We start from the raw sequence: 23,691 nt of genomic DNA on the forward strand, positions 1-23,691 counted from the left end.
CAAGAAACTAGAAAAATGATTGCAAAGCAAACAGAAGAAAGAACTTAATAAAGGTAAGAGCAATGGTCAAAGAGATTGAAATCAGGGAAACTACAGAGAAAAAGCAATGAAACTAAAGGCTGATTCCTTGAAAAAAAAATCAATAAAATTGATAAACCCCTAGAAAGAATGACAAAAATCAAAAGACCTGATACAAATTACTGATATCAGAAATGAAACAGGATATCATTATAGACCCTGCAACAAGTAAAAAGTAAAAAAGAAACTACTATAAATATTTTTAGGCTCATAAAATCAACAACTTGGAAGAAATGGATTACTTCCTTGAAAACTACAAACTACCAAAACTTAACCAAAATGAATAAACAATCTTGATAGCTTTATAACCATTTAAAAGTTGAACTTGTGATTTTAAACAAAACAAAACAAAACCCCTGAGAAACAAATTTCCAGGCCCAGCTGGTTTTATTAGAAAATTCTGTCAAACTTTTTTTTTTTTAAGATTTAATTTTGGGGTGCTTGGGTAGCTCAGTTGGTTGTGTCTAACTCTTGGTTTCAGCTCAGGTCATGATTTCAGGGTCCTGACTTAGGCCCTGAGTCCGGCTCTGTGCTCAGTGCAGTTTGCTTGAGGATTCTCTCTCTCTCCCTCTGCCCTTCCCCTGGATCATTCTCTCTCTCTCAAATAAATAAATCTTAAAAAAAAAAAAAAAAGATTTAAAGTTACCTTCACACCCAGTGTGGGGCTCAAACTTACAACCCCAAGATCAAGAGTTGCATGCTCTACCAGCGAAGCAAGTCAGGCACCCGTCTGTCAAACATTTAAAAAACAATTAACACCACAACAACTTCCTACAATCTCTTCCAAAAAATAGAGGAGAAAATTCATTTTCATGAAGCTGGTACTACTTTGACACCAAAACCAGCAAAATCAGTACAACAGCAACAGAAGAAAAAAAAATAAAAAGAACCTATAGGCTAGCATTGTTTGTGATCTTGGGCATAAAAATCATCCATAAAATATTAGCAAATCCAATTAAAATAAAACAGAAAAAGAATTATACACAACAACCAAGTGAGATTTATTCCAGGTATGCAAGGCTGGTTTAACATTTGAAAATCACTCATTATCCATCATATCGACAAACTAAAGAAGAAAAACCATATGATCATATTAACCAGCGCAGAAAATGTATTTTATAAAATCTCACCTCCACTCATAAGAAATTCTCAGCAAGTTCCTAATAGAGAAGACCGATTTCAACTTGATAGAGCTCATCTACAGGAATGGCACCAACAGCGCAAGCTGGTAAGGGCGCAGACGGGCTCACTCAGACACCGCTGATAGGAGCGCAGACCCGTACAGGCGCTTTGGACAGCATTCGGCCACCTGCGTATGAAACTGAACATACAACGGCCAGATGACCCGGCACCGCACTCCTGGGCCCCCATCCCAGTGAAACGAGAACTCCCGTCACACAAACACCAAAAGTACAAGTAGCGAAAGGAAAAAGAATCAGTTTGACATCAAGACTCGACATTTCTGGGCTGTCAACACCACCAGCAGGAGCACGAAGGCGACTCACCGGACGGGCATTCTGCGCAAAAGGGAATCTGCAGATCACACGTGCGGTAAGACGCGTGTGTCCAGAGCACTGAAAGCACACTTGCAGCTCAGCAATGAGAAGACAACGGGCCCAACTGAAAAACGGGCAAAGGACTGAAAAGACATTTCTCCAAAGAACATGCAGAAATGGCAGAGAAGCCGCGCGCGCCCGCACCAAGAGCTCTGGGCACCGCCCATCCGCACGGCCTCGCGAACACCCCTCCGTCCCCGGCTCTGCCCCGCGCCCGTCTCCGCGCCCGGAGCCACGGAGTGGGTGTGCGCATGCGCGCGCACAGGCGCATGGGGCGCGGTGGCGATGCGGGGCGGATTGCGCAGGTGCGTGCACTGGCGCGTGAAGGCCGTGGCGGGGGTGGGGGGGAGAGATACAGAGCGGGGTGTGCGCATGTGCGTGGAACACGGCGTAGGGACCCACGGAGTGTGCGCCGGCGCGTGGGACGTAGCGTTGGAGCCACGGAATGTGTGCGTGCATACGCGCGTGCAGGCGCGTGGCGCTGTGGTGCGGGTTGCACAGGCTTGTGCGGGGACGCACGGGGCGTGGCGGGGGAGCTACGGAGCGGGTGTGCGCGTGCAGGCACAGCCACGTGGGGAACGGCGTGGGGCATGCACGCGCGCAGGCACGTGGGGCGCGGCGGGTCTACGGAGCGGGTTGCGCAGGTGCGTGCACAGGCGAAGGCTCGGGAAACGGCGTAGGAAACCGCTGTATGGGTGTGCGCGTGCACGGCGCAGGCGCGGCGTGAGGTGGGAGCTACGGCGCGGGCGTGCGCATGCACAGGCGCAAGCGCGTGCGGCACCGCGTGGGGTCCATGGAGCAGGTTGCGCAAGCGCGTGCGGCACCGCGTGGGGCCCATGGAGCAGGTTGCGCAAGCGCGTGCGGCACCGCGTGGGGCCCATGGAGCAGGTTGCGCAAGCGCGTGCACAGGCGCGTGGGGCCCATGGGGCAGGTTGCGCAAGCGCGTGCGGCACCGCGTGGGGCCCATGGAGCAGGTTGCGCAAGCGCGTGCGCAGGCGCGTGGGGCCCATGGAGCAGGTTGCGCAAGCGCGTGCGGCACCGCGTGGGGCCCATGGGGCAGGTTGCGCAAGCGCGTGCACAGGCGCGTGGGGCACGGCGCAGGGAGCCACAAGCATGTGCGCAGGCGCGTGGGGCGCGGGGGTCCCTCTTGACGCCTAGCGTGGGCCGCGGGTGGAAGAACGAGGACAGTCCCTTGGCCCGCAGGACGCGGACGCCCGCGGCCGACCCAGCGGAGATGCGAGACTTTCCTCCGGGACCCCCGGTCCGATTTTGTCACTTGGCCCGGAAACCCGCGGGAGAGCGTCCTCCCCGCCGACGGCGGATCCGGTGTGGGGCGGGGTCCCGCGCGTCGCGGCGTTTCTCTGCGTCCGGAGCCGCCTCCGCAGCCTTCGGGCGGGCGCGCACGTGGGCACTTCCCCGTCCCGCCCTGGGTTCCGGCGGGAGCGGCGCGGACACCCGCGGCCGGCCTCCCGGCAGGCCCGGGCACAGGGACCCGGCCGCGTGGTCCGGGCGCCGCCCCAGAGGCCCGCGAGGCTTCCTTGCGGGACCCGCGGCCCCAGAGCCCTCGGCTCCGGCCCGTCGCCGCGGAACCCCGAGAGCCGCACACGGCTGTGCCGCGCGCTCCCGAGTGAGCCGGCCAGGCAGGAGCGCGGACACGCGGGGGCCTCGGCGGCCGTGAGCGGGGGGCCGCCCCGGGGCAGAGCGGCCGCAGTCCTCAAGCACACGAGAAGGCAGCCCAGACGGGGCTGCTGAGGGGCAGGAGCGACCTGTGCGGGGAGGGGGGGACACGGAATTTCCTGCCCCGAAGCGAGGCTCTGCGTGAAAACAGGAGCAGGGGGACCTCAAGGGTTGGCTCCTGAGACCAGGCGCTGGGGACTGGAAGCGCGGGGCGCCCCGCTTCTGGGGTAGCTGATATGTGCGCTGTCGCCGGCGGAGGAACCCGCCAGAGCCACGGTGCTTGCCATGCAGAAGGCTCGGCGGCCACCCTGCCAGCCAGGGACAGCTGTCACCGTGCCTGGTGCCCAGCACGCCCTGATGTAACCTCCGTCTTTTACGCCTGCACCAAGTCGCAGCTTAGGGTCCTTTGGGCAGTCCCCTTCGCTTGCTTGTTCCGAAAGACTGTCCTCTTCTTAAGTCACCTGCCCCCATGCCATCTCCAGCCCAGCGCAAGGCACCTCTCCCTCCGCCGGGACACCTGCAGCAGCCTCCCCACTGGCCCCCTGGCCGCCTGTCTCCCTCTTACAGGCTCTCGCTGCCAGGCGTGTCCTCGAGGACAGCCCTGATCAGAGCACACCCCCCCCCCCCAGTTCCAAACACCTGCGTTTGTAGCAGTGGAACAGCCCAAGGATCAGCATTGTCCAAGGGCACTCACAGGCCGAGCTGGACCTAAAGTCAGGTTTTCCCTGCCGGGGGAAGAGGTGCAGGGCTCTCCCCCTACGCCACCTTGCTGGCCCCAGCCACATGCCCTCAGGCCCTCCAGAAGCCCTGTCAGCCTCAGGACCCGCCTGCAGCTTCTGTCCGTGGTCCCTGGTGACAGCAAGAGGGAGCCTCTAACAGCTAAATCAACGTGTACCACAGACCCACTCAGAGGTCCCCTTCCCCGTGGCTGCTTTCACATACAGTACATAACCTTGCCAGACCCCCCCTCCCCTGCTGCCCAAGGTCTCCACAGTGACCTGCTGCCATCTCTGGTCTGGGACCTCGTGTCCTCTTCCTCTTCAACATGACATTGCTCCCCAGTCACACCACCTCGCACTCCGCCTCCCGCTCAGCCAGCATGCTTCCCGTTCTGGTATCTGCCCGGCCACCCTCACCATCCAGTCCTTCCTCAAGCACTACCTTCTCAGCCAGGCCACCCTGGCCACCCTCCCTGGTGCTCCTGGCTCATTCACCTGCTCCACACGTCCTTCCCCTACACTTAGCATCCTCTAGCCCCCCAAGCCATGTATCTCATAACTATGCTTGTCACCTGTCTGTCCCTGCCAGAGCACCACCCTAGGAACAAGGGGATTTTGTGGGTGTTTGCTAGCTCATCTGTTCCCCAGTGCTTAGACCCATGCCTGACACAAAGAAGGAGCTGAGTAAACATTTGATCTTGAAGGAATCAATCTTGTCATCACTTCCCTTTGCAAACCTCATATTCTGGCCAAAATAAACAGCTCAGCATTTGCCAGACCCAACTCATGTTTACCAGCTTTTCCTACAATTTATCCTATTTCTTTGCCTGGAATGCCTCCCATCCCTACACATTTTAAGGGACGCTCCAATACCAGTCCTTTCCCCAAAGCCCTCCTAGATCCACCGTCCACACCACTCCCCCCTGACAGCTCACAGCTCACAGCCCAGGGGTTGGCCAGTGCCCTCCTGCCCCGAAGATCTATAAGTTAAGGCGGAGTTCACATCTGTCACCTCCCTCGGCTATACAAACAAGAGTTCAATAAATATTGACTGAATGAATCGAACACTGGCACTAAATTATGAACATTGTTCCCTTGCTTAATAATAATAAAAAAAACACCCTCGAATCATTTTAAGTAACAAGTCTCTGAAAGGAACACTGCCAGTGCCTACAAGGCAAGGGCTCTGTGGAGCTTTTCCAAAGAAACGAGGAGAAGGCAACTTCTGGTGACAAGAATGCTAAGGAAACAAGAGTGATCTGTTTAAGAAAACAATGGAAATTTCAGCTATCAAGTTCCTGAACTGCACCCTAAGACATCCTGGGACAGGTTGCCTTCGGGGGCCTCAGGGCCATTTAAACTGTCTGTGACCAGTTCTGAGAGTCCACACTGTTCAGCTGACACCTGCAAGATGCAGGCGCTTGGTTGCAGATAGTGGTACCCTTGGAAACCTCTCCAAAGAGAACCAGCACCTTTCCAATACTGCATGTCTCCTCCATGAACATGGTATAACCCCTTATTCGTTTGGGCTATGTCGAATTTTTGTCAGTAATGTCGTTGGTTTTCTTAGAGGTCTTGCATACCTTCTTTAGACTTATTCTTAGGTATGTGATATATGCATTTTAAATTTAACTTTCAGTTAATAGACTTTATTATTTAGAATGGTTTTGGGTTGACATTAAAATTGAGTGGGAAGTACAAAGAGTTTCCATAGTACCTGCCAACACATACACACCCTAAACGGTTTTCCTGTTAGTAACTCCTGGTACTTCTGTTACCATTGATGAGCCAATATCCATATATTATTATTAACTGAAGTCCATGGTTGACATTAGAGTTCACTTTTGTTATTGCACATTCTGTGCACTTTGACAAATGTGCGGTGACATGTATCACTATTATAGTATCACACTGAGTAGTTTTGCTGCCTAAAAATTCTCTATCCTGCAACCACCAATCCTTTCACCCCTCTGTAGTTTTGCCTTTTAAGGAATGTCCTATGGTTGGAATTGTACAGTATGGAGTCTTTTGATAGTAATTCTTTCAGGTTTATGATTTTTTTTTTTTTTAAGAGAGGGAGTGAGGCTGGGGCGCCTGGATGGCTCAGTGGGTTAAAGCTTCGGCCTTTGGCTCCGATCACGATCCCAGGGTCTTGGGATCAAGCCCCGCATAGGGCTCTCTGCTCAGCAGGGAGTCTACCCCCCACCCCCGCCTGCTTCTCTGCCTACTTGTGATCTCTGTCAAATAAATAAATAAATAAATAAAGGGAGTGAGGTGTTGGGGAGAGGGAGAAAGAGAGAATCTTAAATAGACTCCATGCCCAGGCTCACTACCTGACCCAAAAATCAAGAGTTGGATGCTCAACCAACTGGGCCACCCAGACACTCCTCAGATATATGACATTTTTTATAATAACATCAGTGATATCAGTTGCCAAAATGTTTTCCAAAGTGGCTGCACCATTTTACATTCTTGTATTCAGTGTAGGAGAGTCCCTGTTGTTCCATATCTTCAGCCACTCTTGGCCAGTCTTCTAAATTTTAATGTCAGTCATTGAAGTTGGTGTATAGCGATATCTCTCTACTTCTGACAGTGATAGCTACTGCTATCAATCTCCATTTTCCTAATGATAACAATGCTGAACATCTTTTCATGTGCTTACTTGCCATCCAATGCCCTTTGTTGAAGAGTCTGTTCAAACCTTTGGCCCATTTTTGCTTTAATTCTTGATTGGGTTATTTTCTTACTGAATTATAAGAACTCTCTATATAGTCCAGATGTAAATCCTTTGATGTACGTTTTGTAAATATTTTCTCCAATATGTGGCATGCCTTTTCATTTTCTTATGTCTTTTTTTTTAAAGATTTTATTTATTTATTTGACAGATAGAGATCACAAGTAGGCAGAGAGGCAGGCAGAGACAGAGAGGAGGAAGCAGGCTCCCTGCTGAGCAGAGAGTCCGATGTGGGACTCAATCCCAGGACCCTGAGATCATGACCTGAGCTGAAGGCAGAGGCTTAACCCACTGAGCCACCCAGGCACCCCTCTTGTGTCTTTTGATGAGCAGAAGTTTACAATTTTGGTGAAATCCAACTTACTAATTTTTTTTCATAGTTCATGCTTTTTGAATCATATATAAGAAATCTTAGCCAAACTCCAAATCAGTAAGACACCTTCTGTATTTTCTTTTTGGAGTTGTGTCGTTTTCACTCTTAAAATTGGATCTATGACCCATTTCAAGTTCCTCCTCACCCTCCACCTCCTCCTCTTCTTCTTTAATATGGTGTTTGATGAGAGTCAAGATTTGTTCTTTTGTGTACTTTTTAAAAATTATTTATTTATTTGTTTGTTTGTTTATTTATTTGCGAGAGAGTGGGAGATACAGGGAAAGCATAGAGGGGGAGTGAGGGGGGAGAAGCAGACTCCCAGTTGAAGAGGGAGACTGACGTGAGGCCTGATCCCAGGACTCTGATCATGACCCAAGCCATAGGTAGACACCCAACCAACTGAGCCACCCAGGCACCCCTATTCTTTTGCATATTTCTATCCAATTGTTCCAGCACTATCTGTTAAAAACATTATTTTTTCCCCATTGAATTGACTTGGCACTTTGTTGAGAACCCATAGACCATATATGTAAAGGTCTAGTTCTAGACTTGCTATTCTGTTCCACTCATCTGTTTGTCTATTTTCACATCAGTACCACACTGTTTGGATTACTGTAAGTCTACAGTAATTCTTGAAATCATGTAGTCTAAGTCTTCTGTGTTCCCTTTCAAAGACACTTTAGCACCTCTAGGTCCTTTACGATTCCATATAATTTTAGAATCAAGTTGTCAAATTCAACAAAAAGACATGCTAAGATTTGATTTTGATCATGTTGAATGTGTAGGTCACTGCAGGAAGAACTGCCATCTTAACAAAGCTGAGTCTTCTGATTAAGAGCATGGTATAACTTGCCATTTATTTAGATCTAGGTCTTTTAAAATTTCTCTCGGCAATGTTTTGTCAGTTTCATTGCACACATCTCGTGCATTTTAGCCCAAGGCGGCATCTCGTAGTTTTCTGATGCTTGATTACTTTTTAAAAGTTAAACTAACCTTGTATTCTTGGGAGGTGGGGACCAACTTTCAGCACACTGCAGATGTCTTTTCATTGTCTTCTGGTTGAGAAAATTATCTGTTTTTGGTTGAGAAGTCTGAGAATTTGGTTGAGAAGTGATCTCTGACTTGTCGCTCCTCTGAAAGTAATGTCTTTTTTCATTGTTTTTAACCTCTAGCATCTTTCAGGATTACCTCTTTGTCTTTGTTTTTCAGCTGTTGCACTATAGTGTGTCGAGATATGGATTTTTTTGTTTTTTATCTTTAATTCTGCCGATCGTTCTGTAGATTCTCGAATTTGTGACTTGATGTTTTTCATCAGTGGCAGAGAAGCTTCAGTCTCTATCACTGCCAATACTGCTTCTGCTCCATTCTCTCTTTCTTGCCCTCCTAGGATCCCAATGATATGTACAACAGAATTCTCAATACATTTGTATTCTGTCCTTTTGTTTTTGTGCTTCATTTTAGATATTATCTTCTGACCTAGACACTGAATTGTGATTCCACAATTCTCCCAATAGTCATGTCTACTCTGCTGTTCTATCTATCTACAAGGTACATAATTTCAGCCTTTGTATATTTTACTTTTGTCATTTCTACTTGGGTATTTTTCATATCAATGTACTTTCTAAATATATAATTTCTGGTGTCTACCAAAGTTCCCAACCCCATTGTTTATCTTCTTAAATAGAGTAAGCAGGTTATTTTAAGGTTTATATCTTATAAGCCTAATATCTAGCATCTCATGGGTCTCTTTCTATTGTCTGTCATTTCCATGGCTCATGAGGTCTTCTTGCACTCTTGGTTGGTTTTGTTGTATGCCACTCTGTGCAAACAGTCATGCCTCACCATGAAAAGGATCACATGGGCAGAAATTGTGCAAAGTGATTGTACTAATCGATGGTGAAAATTACATGCCCTTTCAAAGTTTTTGGCAAAACATTAAAAACTCTCTTATTGTCCCTTGTAAATGAACAGGGAACAAAAACATATTGTAAAACTAATACAGACTTAGTACTTTGTAATTTAAAACATTAGAAACACTGAAATCCAAGTGTCTCATTTCTTTGTAAAAAACTTACCCAGAGTAGCTTGAACCCACACCCACTTAGTTCTGGTACCTAAGCTGTGTTGTGGGGAGCCTGGTGGCATTTAACTAACTATGGTCATTGGGATTCCTACAAATGGAACTGCACACTGGGAGCTGCCTATATTTCAGAATTTGTTCCTAGAAAAAGAGACCTAGGATGATGCTTTGTTCCTGCAGGCATCTGCCAGGGTCCTGGCAATCTGGGACCACCTTCGTCCAGCCTCCGGGACTGAGACTAGTTAGAACCGGGGTCAGTTCATGAGCAAGCTTATCAATTTCCAGTCACCTATTTTCCTAGAGGGCAGCTTTTTGGGTCCCAACAGAAAACTTGGGCTGTTTCCAGGATCTTCCCTTCTTAGAGGTTTGATAGCCCGAGTCTACTCTTAGCCACAGAGAAATGCTACTTAGCTTCTTCATTGCTTCATCCATAAACTGGCCAATACCCCAGGGACAAAATGACCCCAAAGGTCAAATTCCCATGCTCTCCAGACTCCAGCCTGACAACTCACCGGGTGAGTTCTCCAGCGCCATGGCATATGTTTAAAGATTTCGTCCACCTTTTCGAGTTGACTTTCAAGCCATTATCAAAAACGGAGTCCCCATGTCAATATTTTCAGACCTGTTTCTCTCTTCATTTTTTATTTCCAGAGCCCTAGAGTATTTCTGTACCTTTGAATAAACTCTGTAGACTGGCATATGACTGCATTTCCTTAAGGTTTTCCTCATATTCAGGCAATCTGGTTATAACAGATTCCTAATAAAATGCCAATAAAATTTTCGAACAGAAAAACTCATCTTTTCAACAACCACAAGGGCACAGATTATTAAGTAGAGAGGGAGGTTTTGTTATTCAACAGCCATTGTTAGGAGCCTTCTATACGAGGCCACGGTCTAGCCACCAGGACAGGAGTGAAGAAGACAGACAGACATCCCTTCCCCTGTGGAGCAGCCGTTCCAGGGAGGGGAGGCAGACAGGATTCAACGGAGCATGTCCTTTGATGGACGGTGACCAGGCAGGCAGAAGGGGCTACAGTCACAAATGGGGGGTCAGAGAAGACCTCCACATGTGGGGAAGAAGCACAGTTAGGATGTCCTTCCTTCCTGTAAGCAGGGACACAGAGCTGGGAGAGTCCCGTGGGGCCAGGACCTCCCGACACTCCAGCCCCTCCACTGCAGCAGCGGCAGTGGGAGCTCTGCCCCGGGCCTCAGCCCGACGGAGGGAAGGGAGGAAACCACCACACTCTGCCACTCACTGTGCTGTCACACGTGTCCCTCTACAGCTGTCCTGGCACGTGTCCGCACGACCTCCCCTACCCTGGCTGCCTCATGCACCAGCAACTCTGGCCCCAGCTTTTTATCTCGGATGTCCTAGATTTGTCTTCCGTTGTCGGAGCCGGACACTAAGCAGGTCACTCACATTCGGGTATGAATAGGAGAGATGCTGAATCCCACGAGCACGGCACCCAGAGATGTCCACGCTCCAATCTTGGAGCCTAGGTGAACTTGCGTGGCAGACGGGACTGAGGGCACTGCGACGGGCTGACTTGTGTCCCTGCTGCCAAAGGATACATCCAGGTCCTTCCTCCGGTACTTCAGAATGTGACCTTAGTGGAAAAGGGGTCTGGGCAGATGTAGTTATGATGACGTCATACGGGAGCAGGGCAGGCCCTTAATCCGTGACAAATGGTGTTCTTATAGAAAAGGGGGGACATCAGGATACACACACACACACACACACACACACACTGTGTGATGACAGGCAGAGACTGGACCGATGCGTCTACAAGCCCGAGCGCCGCACGGTAAGTGAAGGCAAGGGAGGGTCCGCCCAGAGCCTCGGGGTTGGGGGTCACAGCCCTGCCCACACTTCGAGGTCAGACTTCTGGCCCCCAGAACTGCCGGGGGAACACGCGGCTGTTGATCATGCTGCTTTGTTACGACTGCTCGAGGAGACGGACACGGGCCGGGGCCCCGCCTGAGGAGACTCGCCTGGGCCATCTGGCTGGGGCTGAGCGCGTCTCCTGGGCCTTGCGAGCTACAGGGAGGCGGAAAGGGGGCGTCCGGGAGAGTCAGAGTGTGAGGACGACTCAACCCACGGTGCTGATTTTCACCACGAAGGGGTCACAAGCGAAGGGCTGCGGGCCATCCCCCCCACCCGGCTGACCGCCCACCCCCGGCTGGCCGCCCCCGAGGGAACAGGGAGTCTGAACGGGCTGAGCAGTACAAATATCACCTCAGTGATCCCGACTTGCGGGGAAACCCAACCTCAAACCCATGTCAGTGGCCTGATGTGCAGGGAGCCCAGCAGGAGGGACGTCTGGTAAAATGGGTCCCAGAAGCCAGCCCAACACCGGTCCCGCCCATGGAAGGCAGCCAGGCTCCTCTCCCAGGCTCCTCCAGGAGCCGGCCCTGCTCCCACCTGCCGTTAACAGGGCTCGTGACGGCCCCGGGCAGGAGTCGGCTGCCTCGGTCCCACCGCCACAGCCACGGAGCCAGAAGCCTCCCGGTCCTCGAGGGCCTCGACGTCCCCCATCGTCCATAATCCAGGAGAGGAATTTGTCTACGGAATAACATGCCTCGGTCACTGCTGTCAGGCCAAACGGTGTCACACTAACGGCTCACCACCCGGCTCACCTCTCGGGGAGCAATTATCATGCTCATGTGACTAAGACCGACTTGCTGCTCGGAGGCTTGTCTGCTTTTAATGCTGGAAGTGTTGGCGACAGAGAGAAGGCAGACCCCGGAACTAAGCAAATGCTGCTTCCTGCATCTGGGTCATTAGATGCACAATTAGAGTTAATATTCACCTAAGGTTTAAATTCTGCTGCACTAAGTGGGTCAGAAGGATTTCGCGTGAGCACTTAATGCCTTCGAGGTAATAATCAGAGCAACTAAAATGGGTTCTGGAATCTCTTGGATAATTTTTGTTCACTCTTGCCTCCTTCCTGACTTACCTCCTCTAGTGAAAGGAAGTTCTGAATTTTAAAGACAAGTATTTGTGGAGCCACCCATTCAGATCGCTGTTAAAACCCTGGCGTTCCCCGCTTGGGGACCCGCGTCCCCTCTGCCTGGGAGCTCCACGCGTCCTGCGACGCAGTGACCATTCCTGTAGCTGTTCCACGGCCTCCCCAGCGCCTCAGACGCTGCCTAGCACAAGGTGGGCCCTCAGTAAGTGTGTGTTGAGTGAATGCACGAGCTCGGACATGCACAGTGAGAGCGCTCAGCGAACAGTGGCCGCGGGGAGGCCAGAATGTATCGAGTCAAAGAGCATTGCACCTGCCGTCGGGTTTGAATGTCTGCAGGACAAAGTCCTACATCCGGTCTGGAGGAGGGTCCCGGGAGGCGTGATGGAGGAGGGGTCCCGGGAGGCGTGATGGCGGAGGGGCCCCTGAGCCTCGAGGGAGTCTCCGCTGGACGGTGGCCACACAGGAGCTACCCGGTTGCACGGCCTGAGGCTGAACCGGTGGTGAGCAAGGCCACTCCGGCTCGGGGCTTCTGGGGTCCCCGTCGCATGGGGAGACCAACCTTCATCAGGAAAAGCCCCCGGGCATCCTAAGTGCGTGTGTCGGGGAGGTCCAAGTGGGGCAGGGAATTCAGAGAGGTTCCCCCGAGAGGGTAGCTTCAAGTTCAGTGCTGCAGGGCGGAGGCGCTGGGGGCAAGGTGGGGGCGGGGTCAGTAACCAGTAACGGAGAGTCCCGGGCAGGAGGGAGGGACCTGGGTGCGTGAGAGGAACTGGCGGTGCAGGAAGAAAGTCAGGCCGGGAGAGGAGGGCTGTGCCTTCCTGCTCACAGGGAAGCTGATGAATAAGGCCGGGTGAGTCAGCAAGAAGCCAAGAAACAGCTACAGAGTTCTTCCTATGTGGCAGGTATAACCACCCTTGGAAAGCGCTGGTATCCGCCCACGTGTCAACGAGAAAACCGAGGCGCAGGCCAGAAGGGCCCACGTGCGGCCGAGAGCCGCACCGAGGACCCCACGCTGGTCCTGCGTTCAGAGCCTCAGCCTAAGGCCACATCCTGGGCCAGGAGGGAGGGCTGGCCACGCTCCGCGGGAGTCCCTGGGCAGGTCAGGGGGAGGTCAGGAGGCCAGCGGACGTGGGGCCTGAGGTCACGGCCACAAGGACCAAGTGCACAGGCCCCTGGGGAGGAGGCGAGGCCAGCTGGACCCAGGACATGGCGGAGACCAGCGGCTGGCATCGGGAGAGGGGCGCCGAGGGCTCCAGACTGGAAAGTGAGCGTCTGTGTCCCTGGTCCCTTGGCAGCGCAGCTCCGGGCGTGCACAGGTGATGGCTGAAGCCATCTTCTGACGACAGGCAGAGGACGTGCCAACACCTCCGGCTAGGATGTCACTTTCATCTCTGAAAAGCAGCTCCTTTCCAGAGCCCTGCGTTCCGATCCTTACCCTCGTCCCTCGGAGCGCTCGTTCTCAGAGACCGTGCCAGTCCCGATGTCGCAACGCACCCTTCGGAAACACCTCCTAGAGGAGGATTCGTGTGGCTCGGAAGGCCCCCCTGCAAATGCGCGGTCAGTTCGGGCCTCCGTGTGTCTGTCTACCGTGGCTGGGTGCGGATGAGCCGCGGCCGTGCCCACCTGCCTGGCTATTGTTCCTCCAGACTCCTGCTTCTTTACTGGCCTGTGCCCTGCAAGTACTAAAGATCAGCAGCTGTCCTTGGCTGTGGTTAAATATTCACCTCCACTGGCCTTCTGACCTCGACTCCAAAAGCCAACTTCATTAGATTCATCGAAGTCAAGAGGACGGGGCAGAAGAAGGTCGGTCATTCTCGGTCATTCTCGGTCTCTGGGTTGAAAACAAAAGACCCCCTTTTCCTTTCTTACAGCTGCTCCGCACTCTGTCCCCGTCTTCCCACACAGAGCCAGGAGCTTCGAGAGAATGACAGCTGCCCTTCGTGGAAAGCGCCTGCTGGAACCTGCCTGCTGTGGCCTCCGCCGGGAGCTGCGACCTTCCCACGGGCCCCTGCCCCTTCTCCTCACTCTCCCCTGCATCTAAAGTCTCCTTTTCTGCACCTGACGGATGCTCTGGGCGCCAACCTTTCCACCGGCCCCGCACAAGAGTTCCTTGAACCCTGTGTATGCTGGTCTTCTCCTCTCAAGGAACATCAGCTTCAAAGGCTTCTAAAGCCCCGGCACCTTTCTCCTCATGCCCCTCATTGTTCAAAGCCTTCTTCTCGGGTTGTTGACCCCATAAAGCCTGGGCTGGCAGCATCCCTGCTCGGCTGGACTTGTTCCTCAGCTCTCAGGAGTCCTGGCTGAGCAGAACAGAGGAGGTTTCCCTTTCTGATTTGACAACTGCAACAACAGAATGTCTTCCTTTCCGGAAAACTCTCTCCACATGTGGCTGCTTCTAAGGAGAGAAGGGGAGGAGGTGCTTTCCTGAGCCTGTGTGTGCTTGGGACTGGACGCCATGCAGCTTCAGGGGAGCCCAGGAGACGCAGGACGGAGGCCCCTGCCCGGACCTGAGACAGTGTCAGAGACAGGGACATGTTCCAAGTGGAGAAAGGGGGCAATCATCGCGGGCCAGCAGAGCCCTCCCCCGAAGGTCAGGACATCAGAGGACGGCACAAGTCATTCAAATGCTCTGGTTTCAACCAGATTTCACATTTCTCTGAACAATTTTCCTTTTAAACATCATTCCCCTTAATCTCACCCCCGATGCGAGTGCACAGTGAACAGATAAGACTCTGGCCTAGTTAGCAAGCTCTCCCATAAAATGAACCAAAAGGAGACTGTAGAATTTATCAAATTTCCTCATGATCCCTAGAAAGGGGCAACGGGCTCTGCGTGTTGGCAGCCTAGTCCACCTGTCTGATAATAAACCTGCTGGAGAGGCTTTTAAAAGTTCTTCTGGTCAAAAATTATCCCACTGAACACAGGAGATAGGAGAAACCCGGCCTGCGGACAGTCAGCAGACACGATCTGACAGCAGAGCGAGCCTGTCCCCTACAAGCCGTGTTGCTTCACTAGAAATCCACACTGACGCAGTCTCGTCGGGCTGACGAGACTCACTTCTTAGAATGTTTCAGAAAGGACGCGGCCACGGGTCAACTCCGCATGACTGGGTCCCTTTTACTGGAGCTTAGCAACTTGTCACCTTCGTGCGGTGATCACGAACCACAGGCTTGTTCGGTTATGAAGGGCTGCAGGAAAGCGTGGGGCCTCACTCACTCGTAAAAACGGGGTGGAAAAGGAACTACAATATACTGTTCATTTAACTGTATTATAATTTCGACCCACGCATACAAAGCTTCATGGTCTTGGAAGCGGTGCCTCATTCTGTATCTGCCTTGCTAGCTCTGACTAGTTGAAGTGATGCCTTCCTCAAGGTCTGCTTGTGGCCTCTGAGCTAACGGCGTGAAGCGGGTACTTCAGACTGGGAACTGTCACTCATCTTTACTCACAAATGTCTTAAAAGAGCACAAAACGGAAGCAGCCAGGCGAGCGCGGTTCCCTGCAACATGGAGCCAGCACTGTCTCAAGCTGCCCCCGTGCCAATCTGGTCCCCACACCCGGAGTGGCCGAGGGACTCCTGCCCTCCCAGACAGAAGCGCCCCCGAACTCCCACCGGGGTAAAGACACCCTTTCCCTCATGAGCCCGTTGTTTGGAATCTGAACCCACGATCTCGCAGAAAGCTATCGCATTCTACTTAACTAGCTGCTCGGGCCCGCTCGTGAAAAGTCCCTCGGATACACGACGTGCCCGAATCAGAGTCATGATCACGGTCGGAGTCATCTTGGACACCACCGCCTTCATGATGTGGATGCCCCGCACCCTGCACCCTGGGGCCACAGGACTGCAGCCGCTCCCCTGCCGCGGCGTGACGGAGACTGCGGTCTCCCCGTCCCGGTGGGAGGGAAGCTGCCATGTGCACAGGGGCCTGGTGGGCAGGCCTGCTGTCCGCCCTTCGAAGCCAGCTCCCACCCACGTTGGCGGCCGGTAGGAAACGGAGGTCTGGCAGCCAATCCTTGTCCAACTGGGTTCTGCTGGTGGCTTGGCTCAGTGACCATTCGCAAAGACCTACTCGGGACGTAAGACCAGCGGGGCAGACACGAACAGGACACACACTGCGCTCAGCGAGTCCCAGCCCCGCGGGGAACGTCCGTGCCGCTTTCTGAGAGCCTGTGAAAATCCTGGCCAGAGCAAAAATAGCGCAAGGACCGGCTGTGGCTCACCAAGGAGCCTAGGGCAGGAAGGGTCAGCTTCCTCCCAGGACACCTTCTGGGCTACACGTGGGTTTTCATGCCCTACAGGAGACTGCAGGTAAGCCTCTACTGCTGAGCTTCCCAACCCCTCAGAGAAGGGAAGTGGTATTTTCTGATGAGGAGAGAGCAGTAGAGCAGTCTAGAGAGGTGGGCAAAGGCCCCGGGCCCGGCAGGCAGCTGCTAAGGAGCAAGAAACCAAGTCCCAAGCTTCAGAACCCAGTGCATTTCCACCGTAGGGAGCCGCCTGCAATGCAAACCAACACGTCCGAGCTTTCTCTCCCAGCACGAGCTGACCTGAAAACAAAGGTGGCTCAACCACAAAAATAATTCTAACAAGGTTGGCCCGGAGGGACCAAATTCTTCACTTTTTAGAGTGCAGAAACTCTTCCCAGACACCGCACTGTCACGACGGTGAGATGCTACGCGATTCAAAACTCCAGAGGAAGGAACAAACACACCTCTCGCCCGAGCCGCGCATCGGGCTAGGCCGTGTCTCACCATCCGCAGAACCAGCTAGAAGCTCACATGCGTGTGCTCCTTTCCACAAGAAGCTCAGGGCTTGTCAGCGTGGAGAATGCGCGGACGAAGAAACAAAGGCGTTCACATGCAGCCGCCGGGGGCTGCTTGGTTCTTACTTTATGTTTATTTATTGTTTTTTTTTTTAAATTTTAAAGATTTTATTTATTTATTTGTCAGACTGAGAGAAAGAGAGAGAGAGAAGCAGGGGGAACGAAAGGCAGAGGGGGAAGCAGGCCCCCCACAGAGCAGGGAGCCCGATGCAGGGCTCGATCCCAGGACCCTGGGATCATGACCTGAGCTGAAGGCAGAGGCTTTAACCCACTGAGCCACCAGGAGCCCCGTTCTTACTTTAAAACTATCTTTGGGCGCCTGGGTGGCTCAGTCGGTAAAGTGTCTGCCTTTGGCTCAGGTCATGATCTTAGGGTCCTGGGATCGAGTCACGGGTTAGGCTCCCTGTTCAGCAGGGGGTCTGCTTCTCCTGCTTCTGCTCCCCTAACTTCTCTCTCTCTCTCTCTGTCTCTCAAATAAATAAGTAAAATCTTAAAAAAAAAAAAAAAAAAACTATCTTCACACCAAGTTGGAAATTCAAGTTCACTGCCTCACTCTCCCTAACCACATGACCTGGCCTCGGCGTTGAGCTCTCGTGTTCCATGTCCCTAGTAAGGCTGAAGTAACAGATACAGCACATGTCTACCCCGCACCCAGAAACTACGCCTTCCTTCGGAATGTCTGTGGAACCTAGGGAAAACTGACTCAATATCAAGCCATGAAAACCAAAAATAAAAAACAGAGGTCTTCAAATTCAAAAACAGCAGAAATGATACTGGTCCCATCCTCTCTCGGAGAAACGCAACAAAACCAGCACAGATGCTCAGAGGGACACGGGTCGCTTGGAAGGCGGGGCCCTCGCGCTCTTTTCCTTTGGGGATACACACAGAGATGCGGGAGAGGAAAAGGAGAAAAGAGAAGTGGGGGTGTTTAAAATCTGGGCACACTAAGCTGAGAAACAATTGACCTTTTTTTACGATTACTTAAAGAATATTTGTCGTACAAACACAGATGCTCACAGCACGCAAGAGAAAGAGCATTGGCTATCAATCAGGAAATGGCAAGATGTTTTGGCAAAAACAGTTCCCCTCTCTATAGTCCAGTTTCGCCTTTTGGGATGAGGACAATCTCCAACTCTCTTTTTTATATCCTGGTACAACAAGCAGCTTCAGGAGCTTCATGAGCAGACCGTGGTTCTCTTGCTCCCCACTGAGCACCCTAGGAGGTGCTCAGCGGACGGCTGTAGAATGATGGATTATAAATAAATATATATATATATATATATATATATATATATATATATATTTGACAGAGATCACAAGCAGGCAGAGAGGCGGGTAGAGAGAGAGAGGAGGAACCAGGTTCCCCGCCCAGCAGAGAGCGTGATGTGGGACTCGATCCCAGGACCCTGAGATCGTGATCTAAGCCGGCTGAAGGCAGAGGCTTAACCCACTGAGCCACCCAGGTGCCCCCATATATATGGGGGGCATACATGTTTATATATAAAATACACAATTATACACACACACATATTAAGGGATTGGCTAAATAATGACTTTACCTAAACATGACGGACTATTACACAGACATTTAAAATGATGAAGCAGAAACACATTTGTTTCACAGGGCACGATTTTTCATTACCCAAGAGTCCACAAAGCAGAAGCAGATTACCAAGTGGCTTCTGTGCAAGAAACATGCCTTTTCTCCACTCTCTCTCATTCTCTCTCTCTCGCACACAATGCTTAAAACTCTGTTTGCGAGTCCAACAGACACGAGCTAGGACACACCATTTCATGATTATGGGATGTCTCTCATTATATATCTAAGATCTGAGAAAAGAGGGGAAAAAAACACATTTTCTCTGCAGTCGCGAAACTTGCTTTTGCCTCAGAGTTGTCCCGAAGTGGGACAGGGCTGCCCCTGTGCTGTATGAGGACAGCTCCAGACCTGACCCACGACCCCAGCAAGCTCTCCGCTGGATACTCAAATCAGCATGGAAACAGCGAGAAGAGCCGGCACCTGTGACTTCAGCGTCTGTCAAAGAGTAACTCTTCTCGCAGCTCAGCTGTCGGCTACATGGAACCGCATTGCTATCAAGGAATGAACCTCTCCCGGAAACTGAGACAAGAATCTGCCACTTAGCAGCACCGACTTCCAGTCCACATTCGTGGGCCTTTCCAGGCACTGAACACAGAGCTAACTTTGCACCACAAAGTAATGTAACTCACCCCAGACGGCTAGTTTGTTGAGCAAGAGAAGGAAACACTTAAATATTTCGGTCTGCAAACAGGAGCGAATAAACCTGGTGTTTACCTGTGCCGGCAACGTCTGACTTCCGAGCTGGTCTCGGCACCAGGGGTTCCTCGCGGAGGCCGGGCCCTTCCCTGCAGCCTTGGCAGCGAGAAGGTGAGGAGGAAATGGTCACGTTACGTCCTCTGGATCCTCCCCAACTCTCCACCACCTTGGAAGGGGAAAGTCACCGTGACCCTACTTCAGCAGGAATGGAAAACCCGGGGCCCCCCGCCCTGCCGGCACCCCCGGCCCCCCTCCCGAGCGGCCCTGGAGAGCAGGGCGCTCCCTGCTTAGCTGGGGTGGGGGTGGCCGCGCAGCCCCTAAGGGCCCAGAGCGCCCTGCAAACGCCGGTACGTCCCACAGTCTCTTCTTAGGAGGACGTTTGACACTGACACTGGGGCACGCCGCCCTCCTTTAAACTTGAAAACTAGCTGAGGAGCGCGCGGGCACGCAGCGGGTCGGCCGCCGTGGGTCCGGGGCGCGCGTGCGGGCAGGGCCGGCTTCCGGAGCGCGGCGGACACCGCCCTGCGCCCCCCCGGGCCCGCGCGGCGGGGACCCGGACAGACCTGGGCGCGGACGCCGCGCGCGGGACCCGCAGGGCCGGGCCGGGGAGGAGCGGGCGCCGCTGCCCTGGGCTCGGCCGGGGGGCAGACCGCGCTCGGGAGCAAAGTGCGGCCGTCCCTAAAGCGGCTCCGCGGGCGAGTTTCTCCCGTCCGACCGAGCGCAGCAGCCAGCGGTCCGTCTGACCCCGCCGCCCGCTACCCAGCTTCGGGGATCCCGGGGTCCCGGGAACGCCCCCGGCCGGTGACACCCCCCCAATCGACCGGGCGGAGCGAAGGGCGCGCCGAGGCCCCCGCCCGCTGCGCCCTCCCTCCCGCGGGACAACCTGCGGACCCGGCGTCTCCGAGGCCCCGGTCGCTCGGAGCGAGGCCGAGCAGGGGGCGGCCCCCTGGGCCCAGGGATCCCCAGCACCAGACCCAGCGCCCTCGGCCCGCGCCCCCGGGTCCCGCGCATGCGCCGCCCGGCCCCTCCTCTGGCGGCCGCCTCCCAGCGTCCCGAGAAGGGGAGACCCGGTTCTCCGACCCCCGCGAGCGCCCGCCCGCCCCTGGGCACCTGGGGCCAGTCCGCCGCCTGCGAGTCCGCCGGGCGAGCGCGCCGAGGGAGGCGGCGCGGGGCAGGGCGCTAGCTGCCGCCGCCTCCGCCCCCGCCGCCCGCTGCCCCAGCCGTGGGGCTGCCGCGTCCCCTGCCCATGCCCGGCGCCGCCTCCCCGCGCCCGTGCCAGCCGCGCCCCCCGCGGCACGCGCCGCCCCTCTGCCCCCCGCCCCGGCCGGGCTGCGCGGGCGGCTCGCGCGGGTGGCCGCCGGAAGCCCCGCCCCGCCCCGGGTCCCCTGGCCGCGCCCCGGGCGGGACACACCCCCCTGGCGGCGGCAGCCGATTGGCTGCCCGCGGGGTCGGAGGCGGGGCCGCGGCCTCTGGGGCTCCCACCTCGTGCCCGCTGCGGCTGCACCCGTGGGGAAACTGAGGCCGGAGAGGCGGAGGGGCTGCAGAGGTCTCCGGGCGAGCGGGCAGAGAGCCACGGTGGGACAGCGCGTGCAGCTGGGCGTCGGCGGGGGTCCAGGCCCGCGCCCCGGGAGGGGCTGCTGTCGCGGCGGGGGTGGGCGCGAGGCCGCCGGACCCTGGAGGTTCCCGCCTGGCGCCCAGGCCCAGCTGGCGAGGCCCCTCCTCTCTCGGGAGCCCTGCTCCGCTGGCCTCTGGCGAGCGGGTCTGGACCCCGGCCGAGGTGCGAGCGCCGGAGAGTCGCGGGGTGCGCAGGGTCGGGGGCGGTCGGGGCAGAACCGGTCCCAAGGACCGCAGCACACGAAAGAAGGCGAAAGAGAACGCGAGCTGAGGGGCGCGTCAACAGGTGGTGGAGGCGCCCGGGCGGGCCCCGCGGGCAGGGACCCAGGGTGAAGGGCAGCGGGGACAGCGTGGGCGCGGGCCACCAACTCCGACCACCCGCTCCACAGCCACACCCACACCCCCACCCCGGCTGCCAGACAGCCGTGACCCCTCCCGTCCGGCGTCACGGACGAGGGGCTGACTTTGTGTCCCGCCAAGGCGCTGGTCCTTTGCCAGCGCAGGGGGAGGTCGCGGCCCGGCAGCCAATGACAAGGAGCAGGGGAGAGAGCTGCGGAGCTGCTCTGTTTGCGCGGCGGCGCACGGAATGCACAAAGCCCCCGGTGCCAGCGCCTCGGGACACCCCTCCCTTGGGAACGAAATGTGTGCTATGCCAGCCTTCCTCCCTGCCCTCCCGCTGCTCCCGCCACCGTTCTATTTGTAGCGGCGAGCGGAGCGGCCGGGGGAACCTGCTGGGGGCGGATACCCAGCTGCGAACGAATCCCTGTATTATGCCGAGACTGGAGCCCAGGCCGTACCTGGCCCTTAAGTCGCAGGCGCCTGGATCTCACCCTTGGGGTTCGGCTCCTTCCTGCGGTGAACTTTGCCCTTCCCTGCAGAGACACCCACATCACCTTTCTGCTCGCACACCGGCAAGCCCAACTTTTATTACACGTCCTAGCAATAACCAGTGTTTGTATTATGTTCCAGTGTTCAAGGTTATCCCCGTGCACTAAATCCTGACTATGGCACAGGCTGGGCAGGCTGAACGTGTGTCTTACTCATGCTGCTAGGAGCCACGGACGGTGCTGGGTGTCGTGGATATAGCAAAGAAGGAACTACAGAGCTGACGTCCTCATGAGGACATTCAGGTTCAAAGATGTCATCTGATGTACTCCAGATCCCGGGCTGTGAAGGACCCAGAGTCCAAATGCAAGGGATGTTGGCTTCCTTTCCCAGTTGCGCTGTGACCGTCTGCCATAAACTCAGGTCAGCCAGGCGGTTGGAAAGACCTGGTAAAAAATTGTTTCGAATGAGGACAAAGGAAGCTGTTAGGGTTCAACAGAGTCATGTAGGCACCTAGCAGACATTAGAGCAATTATATTCTTGGATTCTTGGGGCTCTCAAGGTTTTTTAGGGAAAGAAAATTTGTTTCTCATGCATGTGCCCAAAGTTGTCCCTTTTGAGCAAATGCTTTCGGCCACCCATACCCTCCCTCCCCCATCCAGGTAGAGAGGGAAGAATGATCAGATCGCCTGGAAGCATCCATGAGACAGCTCCAAGCATGCTGCCCTCTGGGTGGGGGGGCATGGGTCCCTATTTGCTGTGAAGAACCTGACACACACCCAGCACAGGAGAAACTGTCACACAAAGAACATTCCACCCCTCCCCCATGTCCTGGAAGTCTCTCCCTCCGTCTCTCCTTACCTGCAGCGTGGATGGAACATGGGCGGTGCCAAAGAGCAGAGACAGCCTCCTGTGCACGGCTGGACGGGATCTGTAAGATCGGGGACATTTCGTGCTCTTGACACTGTGTCTGACACCCTGGGTCCCCCTGGAGCCTTAATAAATGCTAGGAGACTTTGGGGGTACGTGTGTCTCGGTTCATAGCTTCCACCTGTTGGGGCTGATGGTGTTTCCGCATTTCTAATCACATTTTCTAATCTGTTAGAAAAGATGTTTGGAGACATCATTATTATGGTGTTCCCATTACGATCGGGAGACCGAGGCACAGAGAGGTTACTTCCCAGACCAGGTCACGGAGGCCAGTTGCAGAACCCGGGCTAGGAGGCGGGTCTGTGGCACCCACACTCTGAGCAGGTCCTGGATGCACCCACCCACCCAATCTCCCTGGGGCTGCTGATGCTGTGCCCTTGGCCTCTGGGAGAGAATTAGGACTTTCAGAGAGGAGGTGGGGAGCCGAAGGCGGCTCCTGCCCCTAAATACCAGACTGTGGGGTACACAGTGAACTTGTAAGAAGGTGATGTCAGCCCTCTGTGTCCAGAGAGAAGGTGAGACCTGACCGCCTTCCTGAGTCCTGGTGGGGGGAGCAGCAGGTCCCACGGGTCTGGGGGGCCAGGCCAGAGTCTGTTTGTCCTACAGCTTAGGTAAGCCCTTTTCCAGGAACCAACACCTCTACAGGTCACTTATTTGCCCTTTGCTGATCTGCAAAGCCTCTGATGAGATGGATTTTGTGCTCCCGGGGGTCATCAGCCAGGGCAGTGGCCTCTGGGCTCGTGGAAGCCTGCCCTTGGGTCAGGTGGTAGAGATCAATGAGGAGAGGGCGCACAGGCTGAGAAACAGAGCGTTGGCTGTTGGCAAGGACAGAGCTGCCCCGTGGCCCACGGCTGGCCCTCGGGACCGACGAAGGGCCTGTGTGTGGCTGCCATCCCAGTAATGACTGCAGAGCCTCGTGGGTCCAGATAACAAAGTCTTGTCACATTAGGGCAACGAGCTCACAGCAGTCCCGCAGGGTAGCGGGGTTCATCCCCATGGTACAGATGAAGAAACCGAGGGCCA

General features: G+C 54.5%; 2 protein-coding genes across 6 annotated transcripts in view; one reads left to right on the forward strand and one right to left on the reverse strand.

Annotated features, from left to right (window-relative positions):
• Positions 1–20,554, reverse strand: part of PPARA (peroxisome proliferator activated receptor alpha) — a 64,325-nt gene extending 43,771 nt beyond the window's left edge. For 2 of the 5 annotated variants that reach the window (XM_045083689.1, XM_045083690.1), the window contains exons 1-2: positions 20,410–20,511; positions 19,318–19,465 (exon numbers count right to left, since the gene is read on the reverse strand). The gene's annotated coding sequence lies outside the window, so the exon portion shown is untranslated. Of the gene's footprint in view, positions 1–19,317; positions 19,466–20,182; positions 20,341–20,409 lie in introns of those variants that run through there. The other 3 variants (XM_045083693.1, XM_045083692.1, XM_045083691.1) reach the window with 3 other exon arrangements.
• On the forward strand, positions 13,390–22,757 carry LOC123393098 (serine/arginine repetitive matrix protein 2-like). Its single transcript, XM_045083984.1, has 4 exons — positions 13,390–13,447; positions 19,728–19,965; positions 20,063–22,161; positions 22,401–22,757. The coding sequence occupies exons 1-3, from the start codon at positions 13,390–13,392 to the stop codon at positions 21,906–21,908; spliced, it is 2,142 nt and encodes a 713-aa protein (XP_044939919.1). The 3' UTR covers positions 21,909–22,161; positions 22,401–22,757.
• Positions 22,758–23,691: the final 934 nt, after the last annotated feature.

Source organism: Mustela putorius, unplaced genomic scaffold (genome assembly GCF_011764305.1).
Source record: "Mustela putorius furo isolate JIRA1106 unplaced genomic scaffold, ASM1176430v1.1 tig00000738_pilon_pilon_pilon, whole genome shotgun sequence".
NCBI classification, from domain to species: domain Eukaryota; kingdom Metazoa; phylum Chordata; class Mammalia; order Carnivora; family Mustelidae; genus Mustela; species Mustela putorius.

Bases quoted from the DNA above. Each gene is read 5' to 3' on its own strand.
- LOC123393098 (XM_045083984.1), top strand. From the start codon at position 13,390: ATGGCGGAGACCAGCGGCTGGCATCGGGAGAGGGGCGCCGAGGGCTCC. The intron at 13,448-19,727 runs GTGAGCGTCTGT...CTTGAAAACTAG, and splicing joins CGAGGGCTCCAGACTGGAAA to CTGAGGAGCGCGCGGGCACG. The intron at 19,966-20,062 runs GTGCGGCCGTCC...CCCGCTACCCAG, and splicing joins AGACCGCGCTCGGGAGCAAA to CTTCGGGGATCCCGGGGTCC.